At 40.0% G+C, this 16,088-nt stretch overlaps 1 protein-coding gene across 1 annotated transcript in view; it reads left to right on the top strand.

Annotated features, from left to right (window-relative positions):
* The window catches only part of gria4a (glutamate receptor, ionotropic, AMPA 4a), a gene marked incomplete at both ends in the record, with an annotated part of 93,611 nt that extends 79,659 nt beyond the window's left edge, over positions 1-13,952 (top strand). The window contains 6 exon segments of the mRNA XM_084559394.1: positions 1,965-2,163; positions 6,932-7,179; positions 10,006-10,150; positions 10,153-10,208; positions 12,110-12,224; positions 13,707-13,952. Coding sequence (XP_084415520.1) covers positions 1,965-2,163; positions 6,932-7,179; positions 10,006-10,150; positions 10,153-10,208; positions 12,110-12,224; positions 13,707-13,952 — 1,009 coding nt within the window.
* Between the last annotated feature and the right edge of the window lie 2,136 nt (positions 13,953-16,088).

Here is a 16,088-nt window from a genome sequence, read left to right as displayed (position 1 = left end):
TGATTTTTTTTTTTATCATTCGATAAAAGTTTATATAATGTTTAGTAATTCAAAACATAAATTACAGTACAGGAGTTTCCTTTGCATTGATCTACTCCCAGTATTTACAATTAGTAAGTCAAACTTTGATTAATGAAGTGTAACTTAAACTTCCATGGATTCTTTACATGTTCACTCACTTAAAATGACAATCTAAACAAATCAGTGCATACCTCTCGGCTCTGCTCTTAGCGCTCTGCTCTTTGGCTTAACATGTTCATGAAATGATAGCTGTATATACACAATCAGCCACAACATTGAAACCACTGGAGAAGAAATTAACCATCTTGTGACAAAACAATGTTCAGATGGGAAACTTCTGGACCTGCCATTCAAATGGATGTTACTTAGACATATAGCACCAACCTAGACCAGACCAGGCACCCCCACCCCATAGCAATGACACTCCTTGATGGCAGCAGCCATCCCCAGCAAGATGCAGCCTGACACAGGCACACACACAAAAACAGTTTAGGAACAACTCAAAAAACATGAAGAACAGCACAAGGTGTTGACCTGGCCTCCAAATTCACTAGATCCCAAACTGATCAAGTATCTGTGGGATGGTCCACAGAGGCCCCTCCCCTCAACCCATAGGACCCACAGGTCTCCACTAACAGCATTCAAGACCTATGTCCATTCTCTGATGAGTCAGAGCTGTTTTGGAGGTACAAGGGAGACGTACACAATATTAGGAAGGTGGTCATAATGTTATGCCTGATGGGTGTATAGATGCGTATATTTCCTTATTTCTCACATTTAGGGTGTAGGGAACACAGTAGAGACATGTACTGCTCTTGAACCTTTTCTCCATGTCTTTGATCTTGCTCTACAGTTGTACTCTTTTTTCCTTATTCCTACTTCTTTTTCTGTCTGAATGTCCACTTAAATCACAGAGTCTCTCCATCAGGCTAGATTAAAAATGCTGTCACAGCTAATTTACCAGCCAACCAATCAGATCACATGCCACACTTTGGCCTCTGTAGGAAACCTTGTAGAACTGATGAAAATGAGCCTCTAAGTATGCGATCCATTTTCCTTTCTCCTCCTACTCCTAATCCCTGTCACCAATATCATCTTTGGTATTCTGAATCAGAAGACAAACATCAGGTCTAATATTATTGTTGAGGTTACAATTTCTGTTTTTCAGCAAAAATCAATATTTTTAATATGTATTTAGCGCTGGAAGCTCTCTTTCTCATTGTTTTTGAAAGTCGTTTTCAATTCATCTCAAAGTGTCAAAACAGTGTATCCTATTAAGCAGAAAACAAAACCAAACAGAACTCACCGTATACACTGGCTTCATTAAATCAGGCAAACAGATCAATGCCTCAAGGACTAACACTATCAGTTCATATTTGTGCGTGTGTTATGTGTGTCGGTGAGAATTAAGAGGTGCGCTGGGTTTTGAGCAGCAGCAGAATGCGGAGTTGCTCTGAAAGGTGGCAATTTATGCCAAGTCAGGCATCAATGCACCTCTCTTCTCTCTCACTCCTCTTTCCTCTCTTCTGCGCACACTCCTTAAAACCAAGTCCTCCCTAACAATAACTCTTTGCTTTCACTTCAGAGTGGTAGTATAGTCGAGCAGCTGCCTGTCCAAGAAATATTAGACCTTATTGACTGATTGCATCTAAGACAATATGATGATCTCCTCATTTAGTTCTTTGGCGTTTTTACAATAATGTAAGATCACTTGTGTTTAAAATGAAAGGACTTGTGAAGCCAATGATGTTCATTACATGGGCTCCAGTGTCTGAGCATCTTTCAGTTCCTGTTTCTTGTTTTTTGGGTCAGAACTTTACTGTATCAGTTCGCGCAGGGAAGAATTGGTAGACCAAAAACTGTTCGTGTGTTCCACCTCTTACTCCGTACTCAAATGGCTGTTTTTTTTCTCCCCTCCACTCCCTCCTCTCTCCTTCCTCTAGGTCCCTGTCTGGACGTATCGTTGGAGGTGTATGGTGGTTCTTCACTCTTATCATCATCTCCTCTTACACAGCCAACCTGGCTGCTTTCCTTACTGTGGAGAGGATGGTCTCACCTATAGAAAGTGCAGAGGACTTAGCCAAACAGACAGAGATAGCCTACGGGACCCTGGACTCAGGCTCTACCAAGGAGTTCTTCAGGGTATGGACGCAACAGACGCTGCTAAGTTTTTTCTTATTCCATGAGAGGTTTCACACTTTCACTATGTTAAGTAAAGTTAATTAAGCCCAAGCCGTGGGGTGCAAACACATTTGACTGGCATTGTATACTGCGTGGCAACACTCTCCCCCTAAAATCACATTCAGATTTCAAGTCCATTGTCAGAATAAGTATTGTGTCATCAATATGCACAGCATGCATATCACTGCACAACAGAAACTGAATTCACATCCCAGAGGATTCTGCAGGAATCTTGTAACCGACAGGATTTCCAAAAGATTCTTTACTCTGTAGTTTCAGTTATAACATATATTTAATGCTAATTTACAGGGGAGTGCACATGAATTTTGACTGCTTAATACGACAGCCAGAAAATGTTTAAAGGTAATCCATAGAGTTTTGAACAGAAATCCAAGCATATAAGCCCCACACAACAAGCAGAAAAAGAAAAAGAAAAAACTCAATCCGGTACGAACAAGAAATCTGAGGGAAGTATTGTCTCTTCAACTGAACCTTGGTAAAAGCCAAGCAGCAAAGTTCTGCTCTGACTGTAGGTGGGACAAGGACGAGTGACTAATCCACCCATTCACAATAGCCCAGGTGGGAGGATAGGAATGAATGGATCTTCTTGAATTGTGAGATGCTTAGATTTTGGAAGTGATGCTAGATTGAAATGCCTCGAGTTTACTTTTCCAGGTAATTTGTTTATAGGACTTGATGGTTTCATCAAAGTTTCCAGCAATTCTGAAGGAGTACACAGAAGAATCCAATTCAGGCAATTTCCGTAATTATAGCAATTGTAACCATAATGGTGAAGTGCAGTAAGTAACAGTAAAGTAGAAGTGGACTAGGAGGACAAAGGAGGAGGACAAAGCTCGAGCAGAATGTACTTCAGAGAGGTGTTAAAATTAAATACTGAAGAAGCCCTGGAGGAGGAGACCTGCAGTGGTTTCACCCTTTGACCTTTTCACCCATGTGGATTGCAATTATGTTAATACTTTTAATAGGAGACACACACTGCTGAAATGTGTCTGCTGAAGACTTTTTTTTTGCAGACATTGAAAAACCTGTCTTACGTCACATTGTCAGGCAGAAATATTCAAAATGGGGGGGGGGGGGGGGGGGGCATTGTTGCAGACAGTTTGTGCTTCTGTGAGTGGCTCTGGCATCATCAACATAATGAGCAGGCTGAAATCTGTGGAGGGTGAAGAAGCAATTTACTCTCCCACAGCTGAGGGGGATTCGCCACCACCATTAATTATCTTTGTGTGTGTGTGTTGATGTGAGCTTGTGTGCAAGCATGCATGTATGCTCATTCAGCAACATGCTGCATGTAAGTGTTTTATATGTGTCTGTAAGTTTGAGTGACATTCCTCCCACAGAGAGCATGTTGCGTGTCAATGGATATTTAAAGGTGTGTCCATATTGTGGATGCCTGGAGGTGACTTTCAGTATCCATTTCCCCTGTCACGGTCTCAGATTGTTAAAGAATCTGGAGAGAGTCACACTCTATGGTCACACTTCCATTCCTCCAAGGCCAGACGCTGCTTTACGCATGCAGAGACATCATCAGTGTTACTGCACTTTCTCATGTGGATGGAAAGGTGGATGCATGACTAAAGAAAGGGATGGCAACAAAGTATGATGGACATTCGATGTAATAAAATAAAAAGAAAGAATGGAGATAAAGTGCCGGTATAATAGAGAAAGGCGGGGCTTACAGGTCGTCTTGGATGTGAGTGACATTATTATGTGATAGGTGACCGTCATGCACTGGCAACACACTCACACCCTCCCCTGGGTGCTGGTTTCAGTGGCTGAGGTCGTGGCTTGTCGCTTGTAGAATCAGTTCACACCAGGGGTTGAACAACTTTGGATTTTTTAAAGTCGACTAATACATGGTAAAAGTCAAGTCGATGTCGACCAATCGATGATGACACACATAAAAACACAGCAGAAAGTAATGCTTTGCAACAATGAAATGTATATTCTTGACCCGAATACAGTCTCACACAAAGGAAACTACGGAGGCTTTTCTGCAAGGTAACTGTTGGCTACTGTTGGTCACATCCCACGTCAACACCATCAACACCGTCGGCACCAATGAAATTCAGTCAAGTCAAGTCAAAGTTTATTTGTAAAGCACATTTAAAAACAACCTCAGTTGAACCAAAGTGCTGTACAAGTAGAACGATACAAATAAAATCAACAATGTCCGTTAAATATAAAACAGAGTTAAAATAGGCAATAAAACAAACTGTGTTAGCAAAATAAAATTGGACTGAAGGCCAGCGACAAGAAGTGGGTGGGTTTTCAACAAAGATTTAAAATGCTCCAAACTCTGAGGAGCTTTGATAAAAAAGGGTAGGCTATTCCAGAGTTTCCAGGCCACCACCGACAAGACTCTGTCACCCCTGTTTCTGAGCCTGGATCTAGGGAAGTCCAGTCTGTTGGTTTGTTGATCGCAGAGCTCTGGGTGGAGTGTGGCGACCAAGTAATTCAGACAGGTAAGATGGTGCCCGGCCATTAAGACTCTTAAAAACTAGTAGTAACATTTTAAAATGAATCCTAAAATGGACTGGAAGCCAGTGTGGGGATGTCAGCACTGGTGTAATGTGAAAAGACGAGCTGCTGCATTCTGTACAGCTTGCAGGCAGCATAATGATGATTGGTCGAGAGAGAGTTACAGTAGTCTAAATGAGAGGTCCTCTCAAAATCGTGTGGGGTGGGGTCGGTGGGAGGTGGGGGGTGGTACTTAGAAGCCTTAATTTGAAAAAGCACGTTTTGACTAATGAAATCTGCAGAGTCAACAATCACGCAGTCTCCTGTCTCTGTTACCGCAAGACCTTTGGTGAGAGGATTTAGACCATTCCTCTGCTAGCGTTAGCTGATGTCTTCTCAGATGAGTGTGCATTGCAGTAGTTCTTTTGCTGTGTTTCAGGACTGACTTACATATTATATATGTCACGGTACAATGGGCTTCATCTTTAGTGAAGTATTTCCACACACATGATGAACAGCTGTTTGTTTGCTGCAGTGACAGACCTCATGTGTCTTCTGCGTCCGTGTTGCTATTGTCACGTGATCAGCGACTAGTCGCCTTCCTTTTTAAGGCGCCATGGCACAGCAGTAAAGTCGACTGGTCGATCAGTCGATACAACCCCTATTTCACACGTGTTCAATATGGACAGAACTGGGAACGCATGTGCCGGGTAAATACACAAAATAATACAATGTACAGTATTGTATCATGCTAGACAGATGTCCTCTGTAAAGCTTTCCTGAATCTGTAACTGCACAGCCTATTAGTATGCCACTATTCCTGTCATAAACTAATCTAAAGTAAGATATATGCTTGACTTGTCAAGTGAGACATAGTGTTACATTTTAAATGTGGTTATAAAATGTCATTACATGCCAGAGGATCAGAATGGAAGACGGAAGACACAGCTCTCCATCAGCAGTGTAATTTTATTCAAGGAGTATAAGAAAATGGAAATCAGCTGCAGCAGTTTGCTCTATATCATGAGACACTGTAGCAATAAGTGAGAGGCAGTAAAAGCAGATTTTAAAATGTCTTATTACGTTACAAGTCCAATTTAAATCCTGCAGAATAGTTTTTATTATGCTTTTGTGGCATTGTGGTAACAATAGCACGCATAGTTTTCATCTCCTCAGCTTTTGTTTTTACATCTCAGCTTTATCCTTTTAGTCTCTATATATGTTGATTTGAATCTTCTAATCTGTTAGACAAGATGCTTTGGCTTTAGCCATCAGTTACCACCCATCCATGAGGGGACTAGCACTGGTGTGTGTCTATGTGCATGTATGAATGGATGAATGAGAAACGCTGTCAAGGTCGAAAAGAACAATATCAGTGCAGATTATTTACCATTTTAACTGAACTTCGGTGTCTGTGGCACTCAGTCACAAACACATTAATTCCAAGTCATACCCAACACAGACATCTTTTTAATTTAAATGATGTAGTTTATTTCAAGGTTAAAGACTTAAGTCAATCAAGAGTGAATAGTTTGCTCGTTGAGGACTGTTTTCAGTGGCAGATTAAATGTATTTGACATTGCAGGATGATGACAAGATGTAACTAGTGCGATGGTGCAACTGATATTTTTGTGAAACAGAAATATATAGAAATATTGGTCATTTTAGAGAACAAATTGGCGTTTTTGATCCACAACGATTATACTTCTCGAGGAAATTGAACACTTTTCACATCTCCATGACAATTTTCTTATTGTATTGTTACTGGAACATTTTTTTTTCTTATCTTTTATCTTTAGCCTTCATAGTATTGCTGCTTGCTTTGGGAATCTGTCTCCAATGGAACAGACATGGGAATCTTGGTCAAAGTGGCTGGTAGAATTTCAAGAAGGACCAGGACCACTCACTCAGGGGGAATTTTGATCTGCTGCCTCTGGGATGTCGTTTCGGGTTTCCTGGCTAGAGGACAAAAAGACTGTTTGTCCTTCATAACAACAGCCGTAAAATTACTGTATGGCACCAGCTCTTAGTGTGTAATAAACACACTAGAACGTGGACAGCGACTGTGGCAGTTTTTGTCAAATTGCCTGAATCCGGTTTCATATGGTCTCTTTAAATTTATGGTAATGGTGTGCTTTGCCTAAGACCTCGTCTTATCTACTCCTGTCAAAGAGTGAGGAAATTTAGAAAAACATAATATGACTAGCTTCTCCTTTACTTTCTCCCCTGAATCCTTTCTCCTTCCCAGAGGTCCAAAATAGCTGTTTACGAGAAGATGTGGTCTTACATGAAGTCCGCTGAGCCTACTGTCTTCACCAAGACTACAGCGGAGGGTGTGGCAAGGGTCCGCAAGTCCAAGGGGAAGTATGCTTTCCTCCTGGAGTCCACCATGAACGAGTATACGGAGCAGCGCAAGCCATGTGACACCATGAAAGTTGGAGGGAACCTGGACTCCAAAGGATATGGCATTGCAACACCGAAAGGCTCACAGTTAAGGTGGGTGGAATAATGTAACAATAGTAAACAGTACCAACACTGATACTGTACTATTGCTACGATATTCCACCTACCCTGCTGTGCCTTTTATACCACAATAGATCAGTCTGTCACTGCTGTCAGATGAAAATTTGCCAGCCTAATTTAAGAATAAACTTTTAATTGATCATTTTAGTACACTGATTTTTTGTAATGAGGGCCATAGATTAAAGATGTGTAGACCAGTGCAGTGTGTTTCTATTATTTAAATTACTAAATCAAAATAGCAGTGTGTTTTCACCTAGCAGCAGCGACATAGATATGTGTCTTGTATGTGCAGATTATGTGTTCCATTGCACTTTCTTGATTTCTTTCAATCTCTGGCTTTGTTTTTGTTTGTTTTTTTTTTGTACTGTATGTAATTCTGTCCAATTCTCTTCTCTGTACTTTTCATTACTCTCTTCTCTCTTCCATCCCTTTTAATTTAGAGCATGTTACCTCCACTGTCTTTGTCCTGTGTCTCTTGTCATCCACATGTCCCTTTCGTTCCTTCTTGTTGCTCTTTCTATCATTCTTTCTCTCTACAGGGCCACCTTCCAGGTAACTCTGTCCGTTTGTCTCATGTCTCCGTTTGTTATGATTATTGTTGGAGAGATTTACTGACTGAACGTGACCAGGATGAGAGGGCAGAATCTCAGACTGCTGCAACTGCTACACCCAGAGCCGCAGGGGGAAATTTATAGACAAACAGGAGGTGAGAAAGGTAGCAGAGGGGCCTGACCAATGGGGGGACTAAAAAGAAAATATAACGCAGTATCAAAAATCCAAAGTATATAGTCACAAAGAAAAAGAAAAGCATTACTTATATTCTTAAACTAGGGCAATTGGACAAAAAGTAAAATATTACAAATTAAAACCCTGCATAACTGTGTCCATAAACTTGAACAAAGAGAGAATAACATGAAGGAAACTAAAGATAAAGTGACTGAATATAAATCCTAAAGTTGGTCATCTTGTTTGTGTTCTTCCCCTCAGCAGACACTTGTTTCTCTGGCTTGTTAACTTCAGCTTACACTAACAGTCCCAGCTGAGGTGTGCTGGCAATGCAAATAATTCAATTTTTATGTGATTGTGACAGAAGCATTGAAGCTTTGTCTTTTCAATGTGACAAGTGCCTGCTGAGGAAAAATAAAGAACTAAATTCAGCAAAGCCGGACCACTTGCTCTCTCTCCATCTCCGTCTGTCAGCATCTCAGATTTGCCGTAAAAGTCAGCCTCACATCCTGTCCTACAACTTCCCCCTGTGTATGCTGCAATGGTCCTCGATACCCCAGTCACCCTGTAGTTTACCTCTCATTATTTATTTTAAAAATGTTTTGCCATTTATGAGGGAAAAGTGACAGACAGCAGGTGGATAGGTTTCTTGTTAAGCCCCTGCAAAACACATTCTTGGGACTATCCACGGTTGTCTCTGGTTTTTCTCAGTTGGTGGAAACAAGCGTGTGCATCAGGTGAGCCTTCCTCTCCTCCTGGTGCACTAATCACAGCACTAATTTGAGTTGATGATGTTGATGAAGAGCATGAATGAATGATGATTATAATGAACACTATTAGTATTGTATGATTTCTGAAGTATACCAACTTTATATGACTATTGATATATGATTGTTGTTATTGTGATGCACAAATATGTTTGAACTGTTTTCATCCATACCTTTTATGTTGATTAGTCTGTAGATTAGATCACCCCAGAGAACACTCTCTCTCTCTCTCTCTCTCTCTCTCGCTCTCTCTCTCTCTCTCCCTTCATTATCAGTTCTCAGAAAATGATGAAAGTCATATCTTTCACAAAACATTGTTTCCTGAGTGGGAAGAGTATTTTACTTTTCTAAAGGGTCTCTCGTTATAAGTTATAAACCTGCAGTTTGCCATCAGGCTCTGAAATGAGATAAGACTCCCAGATAGGCAAGTGTACACACAGATGGGGCGGACCAAAAAACATGTGGCCAGAAACTGCAGGGACCTTTTTGGGGAGGTTAGCCCAGCAGCTCACAAACAAAAGTGTGGTGAGCAGAGGATGATAGCGGGAGAAACGAATGCAAGGACAGTCTGCGAAACAACAAGATATACTAATGACAGAGACAGAGGGAATGCAGGGAATGGAAATGGCAAAATATCAAATTGAAGAAAAACTGTACAGCTTTCGAAAGAGTGAAATATTTCAAATATTGACAAAAAAAAATTGTACAATATGTAATATACAACGTCCAAGTCACTCCAGATATGGAGAGCAAAGCCGAATACATTTGCACATGCTGCATGAATGCTCAGATATTTAGTACTGTGTCCTGGACTTTTGTTTGGAGGTCAGTCCCTTCAGCAGTGTAAGCAGGAGGGCTGTAGGAGCCACTCAACCACATACACGCATACAGACTATTAGGATGGTAGGGGAGCAGCAGGAGGGAACAAGAGCACCATCAGCAGGCTGGTTAACACACTTTATTTCAGCAATCTGACACTATGGAGCATCTTCTAGTACAGAACAGCTACAGAACATAGATAGTTGAAAGTACAAACATAACCAGAAAATATTTAATAAACAATGCTGAATAATAATGTCAAATATATAGTCAGAGAGAGATCATTGTCTGGGGTGCATCTCTCCCCTCTAACTCCTTCAGCCCTCCTGATTTATCCTCCCTCTTCTCCCTCTCCTCCTCCCTTTCTTCTCCTGTTGGCTGTGGTCCCCATCTATCTTGTCATGTTTGTCCCTCCATCCTCTGCTCTGACCAAACTATCTTATCTGTTCCTCCTGTTTTTTGTTTGTTTTGTTTTTTTTACTCAAAGAAATGCGGTCAACCTGGCCGTGCTAAAACTCAACGAGCAGGGCCTGTTGGACAAATTGAAAAACAAGTGGTGGTATGACAAAGGAGAATGTGGCAGCGGGGGAGGGGATTCCAAGGTTAGCCCTCTCTGTCTGCCCCCCCACCACTAGGTGACAGGGGCCGCTCACTAGCTGAGCGCCTCGCGACGGCCCCTGTCCTGGGAGTGTAACGCATGCATCTGCCCTGGTAAAGAGTCAATGGAGGACAGTAGTGAAACCCTCCTAAAAATCTCCTGAGGCACCCTGAAGCTTCAAAAGTAGGCACAGTACTGCATCGGTTGTCAATGGTGTGTGACTTTTTATGGAAAAGGTTAAGACATGTTGACAAAGGTACTCTTGATGAGACGCAAAAAAAATAAAAATTGTGGTCAGGTAAATTCTAAAATAATAATAATAATAATTATGTCTTTCTTTCAAAGAATCAATTGGCTTGGAGAGACCCAGAACCAAATTGCTTCCAAAGATTAATATATCATTGATTTTATGTTAAATCATCATGAAAAACATTTTCATTTTCACTGTAATGCAGGGAAATGTGTCCCCTTTGTGGGTGAGTGCCTGCCAAGATAAATCAAGCATATCTCCTAATAATAACCATTTCAGATGTGCTTGGCACTGATCTCGTAATGCCCCTCTGAAAGGACAGCACACAAGGTAATGGGAAAAGATTAAAGTGATGGATAGCTGGAGGAAGAAAGAGAGCAAATACTGTCAAGACACAAATATTTGCCCCCTTGTGGCAGCTCTGGGAAGAGGAGACATGACTCCCTCAACTGAAAATCTTCATCACGGATGAAACAGGTTTTAATGGAACAACAGACCTAAATTAAACTGTAGCTCTCGGATTGTTCAAGGTTCAGGTTGACTTGAAGCAGATGGGGAAATAAATAATTGATAGAGGAGGAATACATGTGTCTGATTTCACCCATTCTGTGTCAAAGAGTCAACAACTCTTTTGTCTGACCTACTCTTGTTATCTTTGCAATATTTTTTAAGTGTCTGATTCCTTTCCATGAATGGAGACAGAATCAGATCAGTCTATCAACTTAAATGTTATGTTTAAATAAAATGAGATTCTTCAGTCTTTGTAGTGGCAGTTTCAGGCCGTTAAAGGCTGATTTACTGATGTTTGCAAGGTAATTATTATTCATTATTTTAGCATGTTTACCACTGGATATATTAAAATTCTCACATGATATTAGTAGTACAGGAAGGGTTGAGTTCACTAGAACTATTAATCTTCAAAGAAACATGAACGTCAGTACCTGATTTCATAGGTATCCCTCCAGTAGAGAACTAAGTGGCCAAGAACAAAGTGATAGACTGGCATTGCCATTGACATGCCTCTGTAGCCTTGTTGTTAGTCTGTAGACAACATTTTTAATTCACCAAAAGTCGTATCAGTGCATCACCAACTCATGTCTGTACAACTTTTGTGCCAGTCCATCCTGTAAATATTTTGCAGGTGAAACTTTGACCAGCTGGCGGCACGAGGATTTTCCCTCTGATGACTATCTGTTGTAGAGCTCTCCACCCTGAAGGTGTCAGAATAATTCAGCCTAGACCAAGTAATCATCCAACCGACAGACTTGAACATTGCTTTGAAATAAAAATATTTGTTGGGTAAACAAAGCAATTACATTCCAAAGAAAATGTTTTAATTGTAAAGAAAAACCAAAGACAATTTCTCTAGCCTTCTAAGTCTGTATGAGATCCTCTCTCACTGTCTCACTCTCCCAGTCATGACACAGAGCTCTCCTGATGCCAATAGTCCTGGTTTGACAGTATTCTTCTCTGGTTCATTGTAGGATCAGCTGGGGCAGTATGCGTGTGGTACCTAAAGTGACAAAGGTGGGTCCCACTCATATGTCTGTAGCTCGCCTTAGCTCCTCGCTCCCCCCAGCCCCTCCTCAACGAGCATACACACATGTACTCAGTGGGATCCACGCTAGGTCACTTCATCTAAAGATTCTATGTTACTAAGCTGTGCAATGTAAATGTGAAATACCCTAATAACATAAAATAACATGACCTATGATGTTATTTATGTTATTTTTACACGCGAAGAACCCCGGTAAACCTTGCAGTTTTGAAACTGAGCGAAGCAGGCGTCTTAGACAAACTGAAAAACAAATGGTGGTATGACAAGGGAGAGTGTGGACCCAAGGACTCTGGAAGTAAGGTCAGTCTCACGCTGCTGCAGCCTGCAGAACGCTAGCCTGAAACTCTCATCCTGAATACGCACCAGATTACTGCAACTACTGTCTTAGCAATAGCAATTTAAAACATCTCCTCAATTAGACTTAAGCACGTCTTAAACGTGCTCCACATGACACTAAACTGTCTATTTTGTGACTTCCTACACCATTTTATTATTAGCTGTTTTGATGTTCAGTTTCTGTAGCAATCTGTGGCAATTCCATCTTCATTACAGATAATGTCAGAAATGCGTAAATTTCATCATCAGTTAATCAATGTCATGTATTTTTTTTTAATTCCAATTTTGGTAACCTGAAACTCATCCATCAGATGAGGATAGCATATAGCAAAGCGTTTCTTGATAGCATTTTGAGAATATAGGATTTATTAAGGACTAGGTCTAATTTTAAAATCCAAAACTTAGTATGTTGAGTAATGCTTTATTTTACAAGTCCAGATTTTTCATGTCTTGGGATCTTTTATTGGAAATAGCTCTTGTTTGGTGCCAGTTACGTGTAAAATAGAATAGGGTTAGGGTGCTCCACTGTAAAGTGAGCACAGTAGACAGTAGGCCTATATAGCAAGTCAGCTGAACATACAAAAATGGAGAAATCTATTTTTAGTAACTAAAATTTTCTAGAAAATAATGGAAAATAAAGGACCCATAAAGTAAAGCATGTATTAGCATTGTTAAGTTGTTACAGTTAAATTATATTGCATATCCCCCCAGTTAAAGTCATTCATCACAGTTCATTTCCCAGGTAGACAAAATTGATAGCTTTTTAGATTTTTTCACAACATGGATAATGGTAGTTACTCTAAATTTCTAGGGTACTGGAGTCTTAATTTTCACTGAAAATAGAACAAAATCACCGCTCAGATTAAAACCTGCTGTGTAATATTTTCTAAACTGTAATACTTATGGTAACGTAGAATGTTCTGTAGTTGTAGTTGTAGTAAATGATTGTTAGAGATGTGTAGTATATTGTATGTGTGTAATAGCTGTTGTGGTGGCAGTAGTGATAACTGTAGTTAATTTTTAGATGTTTTTGTAGTTTGTAGAATTTATTACTATGGTCATTTATTAATACCATCATTTTAGTAGTGTAGAAACTTATAGATGTAATCGTATATAGAAGAATTTGTCTCTTAATAGTTTCTCTGGGAGTCTCCATTTCTTTGTGTCTAACGTACCTGTTGTCTCTGTCTGCTTTTTCCCTATATTCTCATCATTTTTCTGTTCTGTCTCCACCTACCTCCGCCCCTGCATTCCTTTTCGCACCATTTTCTTTGTCATACACCCACCCAAACCCAAAATCTCTAACATAATTATCCCAATCTAAACTCTTAATTCTTCCATCACTACACGGCACTTCTCCTCTTGCCAAACATCCATCCCTCCGCCATGCCAACACTTGGCCTCGACTCCTCGCTCTCTCTCTCTCCCTCCCTCCCCTTTCCTCAGGACAAGTCATCCCAGGCTCTGAGCCTGTCCAACGTAGCCGGGGTTTTCTACATCCTTGTGGGCGGCCTGGGCCTAGCCATGCTGGTGGCCCTGGTTGAGTTCTGCTACAAGTCACGGGCCGAAGCCAAGCGCATGAAGGTGGACCTTAGCCCCCCCCACTGCCCCAGCCCCTCCCCCAGCACCCAGAATCTAGCCACTTATAGGGAGGGGTACAACGTGTACGGCTCCGAGGGGGTCAAGATATAGGGGTAGGATTTAGAGGTTCCCATATAGGTGGGGTAATGGTGGTGTTGATCATGGTGGTGGTGCTGTAGATATTGTATTGTTGAGGCTGTCGCAGCAACCCCACGCAAACGTGTTGTTCTTCATGTGGTCATGAGGATGTGGTCAAGCATTGTGGAACCAATGTACCTGTTGATGTGACTTTGAAAGCTTATTTTGGCTGTTTTGTGAATTTATTGGCCTAATATATTTTCTTAGATCTTTGGGTTTAAATTTGGTTTGTGTTTTGTAACCGTCTGGATTGGGGTTAGATTTGTGTGACTACAGATTTGGTTCCATCGTCTTTGGCTGCTGATGGTGATGATGATGATGTTGATGATGATGATGATGACAGTGATGGTGATGCTCCTGGCTAATGACTTGACTAGGCACCTGCATTGTAGATTTGATTCCTTTTTAACAACATATTGATGAAGCGGGGATGCACAACTCCAGTGCTGCATTAACTGTTTTTTCATGTAATTCATTCAATATTTGACCTATAAAAATATATAAAATAGTTAGGATTTATTTGTTATCGTGTATTGTCACCAACCATGCAATAACCCAAAATATCCAGTTTATCTTCTCTTAAATCAAAGAAAAGCAGCAAATTCTAACAACTGAGAGGCAGAATTATTTTGGGACAGTAAATGATTTTTTTTTTTTTAATTATCAATATATTTGCAGATTAATTTTCTTGTGAATGTTGCAGTACATAGTGTATAAACTGTCCTTTTAATAATAAATAATAATAATAAATTTTATTTAGAAAAAGCGCCTTTCAAGGTACCCAAGGACACTGTACAAATTAGGATAAGAAAGGACATAACATAAGTTGGACATGGATACAAGGATACGCAGTACATATAATGGCAAGACGCAGAGGAATATAAAACATAAAAACATAAAACACCCTCAGACAGATAAAACAGGGAAAATAAAACAAGAAATAATAAAAGAAGCAGTGCAAGTAGAGATCAGGGGGCTGAAACAATGCCAATACAACAATACCATTCAAATGAAAAGTACATTATGTGTTAGTTATAAGAGAAATAAAAAAAAAACACCTTTAGGTTAATTAATACTAATACCTAATGTTTTAATGTTTTCTCAGTTAAAGTTTGTAGAGAACATTGGTTTTGTTATTTCACAATCCTGAGAGCAAAAGTTTGTTGGTGTGGTGTTCCTCATTAAAATCTGAGACTGCTTCTAGCTACAGATTAATTAGCTACACTGTGGACAGCAATTGCCAGGGATTTGGGTCTGATTAGAATATTTTTTTACTTATATCATGTGAAGTAAAACCTTATTGGGTTATTTTTATATTCAGCAGATGTCCAGTCTTTCATCACCATTTTCCTAACTGGACTTCTCAGTAAGCCACTGCAATGCCAGAAAAACATATGTGTGAAGGAGGTTGTGAAACAAACATGAACACAGAGGACGCTGCTTGTTCTGTGCCTGTTCACACAAAGCTAATTCATACTAATTTGGTCTGGACCTCTGACAGCTTTAGAAAAGTGCATAATTTTCCCTTGAAATACTGATTTAATCTTGATCAGGACAAGTACAAACCCTTAAGGGAACAAATGTAATAGCAAGGCGAACTTTATGTGTTTATATATATTGTGCACATTGGACTATTATCTATTCTTAATTTAAAATCTAATTGTTAGTCAAAGGATGGTGGTTTGTGTAAATTAAATGATATCTGGTCCTATATTTCTATTTGACAAATACAGGAGAACTAGAGGTATTTACTGTAAACATGTGAATTCAATTCCCAATAACAAAGGTATAAAAAAAAGCGCACAATAGCTAAAGGTAGTTTGTTCCTTTGAATTGAACTTTCCAGGCTCTGGTGGATAGTAGTCAACACTGGAGTTATGCTCCCCTGCTGCAGATGCTACAAACAGGCACTTTGATTCATTCCAGTCCAGACAACTTCAAAACAGCCCAGTTACTTACTTAGTGTTAATGCAAAGTAATAATTGATGAAGCAAACACTTCATATAAAGCGGCTACTTGGTGATGTTGGTGCAAATACATGACTCATGTTTATTGATGTAAAAGAGCAATTAACTGAAAGTGAAAGGAACACTGAAGTTAATTTTATTG

The sequence above is a fragment of the Chelon labrosus genome (genome assembly GCF_963514085.1).
Source record: "Chelon labrosus genome assembly, chromosome: 13".
NCBI lineage: Eukaryota > Metazoa > Chordata > Actinopteri > Mugiliformes > Mugilidae > Chelon > Chelon labrosus.
This window is presented reverse-complemented; position numbering and strand designations above follow the sequence as displayed.